The following is a 7,501-nucleotide window of genomic DNA, read 5'->3' as shown; positions in this document are numbered from 1 at the left end:
GTGACTACTGTGGGTAAAAATCATTACGACCATGAGTTATGGTCGCACACTTGCATTAATTCGTGGAAATATTTTAGGATACATACATATTTTTGAGCATTTACAACAAATTCTTTCGACTTTTCCTCAGTTTCAGAAAAGCCAAACCCTATTTGTGATTCATTCCTTTCATTCGTCCATATATAGAGGAAGTGATTCTTAAATAATACTCTCATCCCTTTCATTTTACATAAAATATACACTACAGTTAAGGCACTATAGAGAAAAAAGAAAAAAAGGTTATAACTGAATTTCTTAATTTAAAGCACTACCAATAGATTGTATATGGAGAGTGGCGATAGAGAATAGGGAAAGATGAAAGGAGAGAAAAAAGGAAAATGGTGTAACTGAATCGCCTAATTTAAGACACTAATATTGGATTACATATAAATTATAAACAATCCTTATTTAGGGTGGGTAATATACAAACTTAGGGCAATTTTGATAAATAAATTTTAAATATTGTATAGAAACGAAAAATTTCCTTTTTAGTTTAAGTAATTGAGTGAGCTACTATTTAGGTTAATTATTCAAAGTTGAATAAATATCTTAGGACTCAAAGCGGGAGAAATTCAAAAATAGCCAGATTTATAAGTGATCATTCAAAAATAGCCACACTTTCAAAAGTAATCGAATTTTAGCCACTTTTCATGTAAAGATAAATCTGAACGAAAATACTATTCAAAATCCGGAAAATACTCCAGCATATTATACTGGAGTTCCAACATACGTATACTGGAACTCCAACATATTATACTGGAATTCTTGCATAAGTATACTAGAACTCCAGCATAATATAATGGAGTTCCAGCATAAGTATGCTAGAACTCCAACATAATATACTGGAGTTCCAGCAAAGTATACCGGTCCAGTATAATATGCTGGAAGTTCATACACATGTGCTCGAATCTCCAGTATATTATGTTGGAACTTTCCGCGTGTTGGAGTTCCAGTATAATATGCTGGAAGTTCATACACAGGTGCACTGAACTCCAGTATATTATGCTGGACCGGTCTCTGTTGTAGTAAAATAGTGATTATTTTTTAATGACTTGACAAACGCTGAATATTTTTGAATAATCAGTCCGAAAACTGAGCCCGTGCTATTTTTACGACTCAAAGCCCATCCAAAAGATTCTGCAAAGGCCCAATGAAGAGAAAAGAAAAGGCCGAATAGATCATAGGGTCGTACGCTTCCTCTGTTCCTCAGATTCCATTTGTAGCTTCACTTCGTGCAAAATCTGTCACAAACCCGCCTTCCATTCTCACCAATCAAGAAGATTCCTCGCAGTTTTGCTATTTTCTCGAATCCCTAAAGCATTTTTCTTTCAAATTTACTCTATAGCAGTCGTCATCTCGGTATTCTACTGCCTTGGCTTTACTTTGGTTCCAATACAGAATTATAAAGAATTTCAAAATGGGTCTTGAAGGATCAGGACGCTAGCTTTCAATCCTTCTAAAGCTAAAAGGATAATTTTAGTAAGTAAAAGTGTAATCTTGTTTTGCATTTATATCTCATATTGATTCTTTCATATATGCACTAATATGTATATTAAAGAGGCCTCTTATGTATTCAAGCTAATTTTTTGCTGGCAATTTTATTTGGATGCCCATTTGAATTTATTGAAGACTGCCTTGGTAAAACTTTCAGTAAAAGTGTAATCTTCTGTACATTTTATATCTCATAGTGCTATTCGTATATGCATAAATGTGTATATGAAGAGGCCTTTTTTGTGACATTCATGTATTCAAGCTGAGGTTTTGTTGTCATATTTGGATACCCTTTTTAGTTTTACTGAGACTGCAGATTTTTAAATTCTTTGCTACATTTGTATCTCACATTGCGATTCATATATGTTTATATGTGTTTATGGAGAGGTTTGTAAATTCATGTATTTAACTGAAATTTGGCTGGAATTTCTATCCATTTGAATTTAATTGAAGAATTTGCTGATTTGAAGTTCTTTCTTGCATTATATCTCATATTGCTATTGCTATTCGTATGTGCTTAAATGTGCATACGAAGAGGTATTCCATGTAGATTCATATATTTTAGCTGAATATTTGATTGGCATTTCTGGATACCGATTTGAGTTTTATTAAACAATCTGCAGATTTGAATGGCTAGACCTCCATTTTTTGTCACAAGCTTGTGCACCCGCAATTCTCCAATCCGTAACCTTAGTATTGCTGGAACTAATAGCGGGATTGAAGGTGAAGTTGCTGCACAAGACCCAGATCAATCAAGTCCAGAGAATCATCAAAATGCACAACAGAGCTTTGTTGAGATAGCTAAAGATGTTTGCAAAGTCATCCGGACACGACCAAGATGGGAACAAACATTGTTATCTGATTTCCCCACTGTTAATTTTATTGATCCAAGATTCTATACTGAGGTTTTGAAGGCACAAAAGAATGCTCTGTTGTCGCTTCGGTTTTATTATTGGCTTAGTTCTCAAAATGAATTTTCGAGGGATCAGTTCTCGGACGAAGAAATATTTAGTGGGCTTGTACAAGCCAAGGCTGCCAGTGCTGCTAAATATTTTCGACAAAATATGAACTTTGTGCCTCAACCTAGTTGTTTGGAGGCCTACATTGAGTGTCTTTGTGCAAATGAATTGATTGAGGACGCCCTCGATGTGTTTACTGAATTGAGAGGTCTTGGCCACTGCCCATCATTGAAAATTTGGAATTCAGCCCTTTCAGATTCTATTCGAGCTGGAAGAACTGACGTTGTCTGGAAATTGTATGAGGATATGACAGATCTCGGTGTTGTAGCAGGTGTTGATACGATTGGGTACTTGATTCAAGCTTTTTGTATGGAGAACAATGTTCCAAAAGGTCATCAACTTCTTCGACAGGTCTTGGAATCTGGGCATGCCCCTAATAATGTTGCTTTTAATAAACTGATTTATGAATCATGCAAGAGCGGAGATTACTTTAGACTGTCAGCTCTTCTCCACGCAATGATTGCAACTAATTGTTCTCCCGATATATTCACTTATCAGCAAGTTATTCAGGGACTATGTGAAACAAGAAAGAGGCGTGAAGCTTTTCGGATATTTAATGATCTAAAGAATAGGGGCTATGCTCCTGATATCGTTATGTATACAACAATGATTAATGGTCTCTGTAAGATGAAATTGCTTGGAGATGCCCGGAAATTATGGTTTGAGATGATTCAAAAGGGATTCAATCCTAATGAGTATACATATAACACACTGATCCATGGGTATTTAACAACTAACCATCTAAGTGAAGCTGAAAGTCTGTATAAGCAAATGCGTGATAAAGGATATGGAGAGACCACAGTGACATATAACACCATGATTTATGGGTTGTGTCTTTATGGAAGAGTAGAAGAAGCTCAGAACTTGTTCATCGAAATGGCTAAGAAAGGTCTTCTCCATGATGTGATCACATACAATTCTCTAATTCAGGGTTTCTGCAAGAATGGGAAGATAGCTGAAGGGCTTCAATTTTTATATGAACTTCTAAAGCAGGGGTTGCAACCATCACCCGCTACTTATACAGTGTTAATTGAGAAACTGTGTGAGGTCGGCCATGTTGAGGAAGCAAAATCATTGTGGAACGATATGCACTATAGAGGTGTTAAACCTGCAGCGTCGACTCAGGATTCTATTATACTCGGATTGATCAAGCAAGGATATGTAACAGAGGGGGTAGATTGGTTGAGCAGTATGCTGAAGAGTGAGCTCAGACCAAGGAGAAAAACTTTTGAGAAACTGATTTATCATCTTTCTCAAGCAGATAAGTTGGATAACTCCCTATTCATTTTAGATTACATGCTTAGGTTAGGTTATGCTGTTAGAGAAAGTATTTTCCGTTCTCTAGTAAATAAACTTTGCAAAGATAATTCCCACCACATTGAGATGCAAGTGGGAAATATTGTCTGTGCAATTCAAGGTGGTTGATGCCTTACAGATTGTAGCACCTTTGTCAACTTGTCTAAGGACAAATGAGAAAAGATGATTTTTTGCTTTATACACCATGATCATGCAACTTCCACATTTTAGCTATAACTTTATGTTGTACTTTGTTAGTCTTATTGATATGTGATTGTTGGCTGAAGCTTCTTCGTCAATTTCCTTTTGTTGTTGTTGTTTTTTTCTGGTTGAGAAATTCCTCGAAAACAACATCTCTACCTTCAAGGTAGGGGTAAGGTCTGCGTACACACTACCCTCCCCATACCCCACTTGTGAGATTTTACTGGGTTTGTTATTGTTGGTTGGTTGAGAAATTCCCTGGGTTAGCTGGGGCCTGGCCTAGCACCGTCAGTAAACATGTTCGAAACTGGGGGGAGTACCGATCTGCCCCTACCCTCTCACTTAAATACCACCAATCTTCCGTCATTGGTAGGGTTCAAATTCATGAGGTGTGCCAACCACACATCCCGTGCTGTATGTCTTTTACCACTTACAGTAAATTTGATGATGAATGCTCCTAATGTGCTTCCTCTGATAGAATTCAGTTTTTGTTCCACATGTACATGATTCCAAAAGGCATAATAAATTGTATCTTACTGATAATGCTGCCTACTTTTCTATATATTTCTATTATATAGAAGAGCCACGGGTATCAGCCTGGCTGCTTCATGGCAATAAAATCATATTTGAAGACATTTTAGTCTTTTCACTAATTTGCTTTGACGTGTCTTTCTACCAGCAACTAATTTTTCCACATTTGTCAGTCTTATCATCTTCTCATGCTTCTTCTGGATCTTTCCCTTCACTGTCATCTCCGTTTTCTTCTCTGTAATCATTTAGATTTAGCGAGAATCAAGTGCAGTTAGCAACCAAGAGGAAGAGGAATAGGCAAATGATACAGAGAAGAAGTAAATGGAAAAGAGAATAGAGCCCTTCAACTTGAGCTCTTCCTCTAACGTCCTCTTCTGTTGATCGCGTATTGGCTCCATTCTCATCTCCATTGCCCATCACTGCTGATTTGTCTGTAAAATGGGCTGCATTGGCAATCGATGATGGAGATTATGGCTCTTTGTTCTGGCTTCCGGTGAGTTCAACCCGTCTGTATTTTTTTTTTTTATTGTGTTCAGTTGGGTTGGTTAGTGTTTGTTGTAGCTTTCTTGTGAAAGTTCTCTAAAGTGGAATAGCTTTTGTTGACTTAATTTCGATCTGGGTCTTTGCTGGCTAAATCCAACCTTTAAATTGATGGATTTGTCCATAACTGCAGTTTGGAGGATTGGGCAAGTTGATGGCAGTGGTTCTGGAACAAGAGAGTTTACTGTTATGCTGCAGAAGTTTGCTCGAACTTGAACTCCAAAACTCCACCTTCGGTGATGATATCTTGGTTACATATGGTTTCCGATATGGATATCAGCATTGCCAACCAAATATCAAAACATGGAGAGTTGTCTAATAAAAGTATTTATACAGGTAGTTGCAACTAGCAAGTTGATGGATTTCAAGCTAGGTTATGATTTCAGTTGGCAGTTGATGGATTAGCCAATAGCAGAATTAGTAGAGTTCAGAAAAGTCATCCCTCTTCTCTGTAACTTATCCTGGCTAAGGGCAGTTTCATGGACTAAAGTCCAGTGGCAACATGTCACTTTATGGGGTGCTTTGTTCCTCCATATTTGTCTCCATAGCCATGTTTACTACTTCAGCAGCAGAAGAGATCAAACTCTTATAGTCAGAATTAACAGCATAAAATTTAGTTCTTTGCAGCTTCCATACTAGTGAGTCTGGCTTTTTTTTTTTCTATGGCGTGTGCTGTTTCCTGTAGCACTTACTCCATTTTCTGATGATCGCACCTTCTCTTAAAATTTGATGTTCCACACTTGACCTAATTGTTGAGCCACAGTTCCAATTGCTGCAATTTCTTTTATTAGCTGGTTGCGGTATAGTTAGCTAATTATACTTTCGGGTTGTCTTCTTCCCTTGGTGCATTTTGTAACTTATGTTTTAACTAGAACATTTCGTATTTTCTTTTTCAGGCAATGCATCTTGCAAGTTTTAATTTGGAACATGGAGGGGAGACTGGTTTAAAATGATTACTGAAAAGAAAATAGTTGATAGAGCTGCCTTGAGAAGAGACGGAAATAGTGAAATTAACACTAAGGTGTGTACTAAAATTGAATGCCAATATTTAAGCCTGCTTCCATTTTTAGTAATAAGCTGCAAGCCATTTTCTTTTTTTGCCAATACAATCTGCTAAAAACCAATGTTCTCACTATGCTTGAACTTTTCAACATTCTGAAGCAATGAAACTATTCACAGATCTCCTATCTCTTCTTGCTCTTTCACCTAAGGGTGCCCGAGCAAAGTTTAGACCAAAATGAATGGATGGGTCTTAACTTGAACATCAGTTGTAATTCTTGTCTATTTCAGATTAGCTAGCATCACCATCTCCGGCTTTACTTTCCTGCCACTGTCAGCATTTTTTGAAAGCAGCTCACGCAATTCATCAGCCAAGCCTTCAATGTTTGTGTTTGTGTATATCCCGAAATCAGGGTCTTGAGAATGAGAGGGATCATCTTCATCAGAGTCAGAACCATTGAATGCAGCTTCTATTCTTTTGCATATGAGCTCCGCAAACCATTGAATACATCTTGTCATTATTTCTCTTTTGTATCTCTATTTCCTCTTCCGATGATGACTCTGACTTTAGATTGACCATTGCCATTTTCTTGTTCCTGAATGGTTTTACTCGATGCACAAGTTCCAGCTGAATCTTTCTTACAGCTCATTGTCTCTTTATTCTCTTTGAATGTCTCTGAAATTGATAAAAAGAATATCGTAAAAGATTTGTATTAATCAATCAACCTACGAAATTACTACCGTAGTATTGGATTTTGTATTAGAGAAGCTGTGAAGTATTGGTATTAGAAAATTGCGAAAGTGAGAGAAGTTCAACAAATATCTGGTAAACAAACACTGACACAGACGAATAGAACATTACAAACCCATCAAATTGAAAAGGACACAGGATTTCGCAGAGTATCGTTCCCCTCTAATAAGGGTGGCAAGTGGGCCGGTCCGGGACCGACCCGAGACCGTGGGCCAAACGGGCTAAGTGGGCGGGAATCGGTAGAGGTGGGCCTAGGCCGGTCTCGTGGGCCTGGGCCGATTTCGTGGGCCGGTTCTTAACTTTGAACAGTTAGAACCGAGACCGTTTGGCCCGCCAAGGGACCGGGACCGGACCGGTCCCTTGGCGGGTCAAACGGGCCCAACAGTTAATTGTTTTTTAAAAAAGTAGCCGTTTGGCTATTTAAAAAAATTGTCTTTTGGCTTTAAAAAAATAGCCATTGGCTATTTAGAAATAGCTATTTAAACCCCACCTTTGTTTTAACTCCAAATTTTTTATAATTATACTTTTTCCCTATTTTCAACTATAAATACCTCGCATTCTTTCATTTTTCTTACAAAATCAATATCAAGCTATCACAATCTCTCTCTAATTTTCTTCTATACTTGTTACTATT

The 7,501-nt window shown here is 37.4% G+C and overlaps 1 protein-coding gene across 3 annotated transcripts; it reads left to right on the top strand.

The window, feature by feature from the left end:
- The first annotated feature begins 1,219 nt into the window (after nucleotides 1-1,219).
- LOC104090641 (pentatricopeptide repeat-containing protein At5g18950) lies at nucleotides 1,220-6,760 on the top strand. Of its 3 annotated transcripts, none has more exons than XM_009595790.4 (5): nucleotides 1,220-1,518; nucleotides 2,154-5,070; nucleotides 5,251-5,453; nucleotides 6,014-6,138; nucleotides 6,408-6,760. In XM_009595790.4, exon 2 carries the CDS (start codon nucleotides 2,160-2,162, stop codon nucleotides 3,972-3,974), a length of 1,815 nt encoding a protein of 604 aa, XP_009594085.1. In that variant the 5' UTR covers nucleotides 1,220-1,518; nucleotides 2,154-2,159; the 3' UTR covers nucleotides 3,975-5,070; nucleotides 5,251-5,453; nucleotides 6,014-6,138; nucleotides 6,408-6,760. The 3 variants fall into 3 exon arrangements, with proteins under 3 accessions (XP_009594085.1, XP_009594087.1, XP_009594086.1); XM_009595792.4 differs by having other exon boundaries at nucleotides 6,386-6,760; XM_009595791.4 differs by having other exon boundaries at nucleotides 5,251-5,755.
- The last annotated feature ends 741 nt before the right edge of the window (nucleotides 6,761-7,501 follow it).

The sequence above is a fragment of the Nicotiana tomentosiformis genome, chromosome 9 (genome assembly GCF_000390325.3).
Source record: "Nicotiana tomentosiformis chromosome 9, ASM39032v3, whole genome shotgun sequence".
Lineage (NCBI taxonomy): Eukaryota > Viridiplantae > Streptophyta > Magnoliopsida > Solanales > Solanaceae > Nicotiana > Nicotiana tomentosiformis.
The sequence above is the reverse complement of the archived record's forward strand: the minus strand, read 5'-3'. Positions and strand labels throughout refer to the sequence as shown.

Coding starts and splice junctions, on each gene's coding strand:
- LOC104090641 (XM_009595790.4), top strand. CDS start 2,160: ATGGCTAGACCTCCATTTTTTGTCACAAGCTTGTGCACCCGCAATTCT.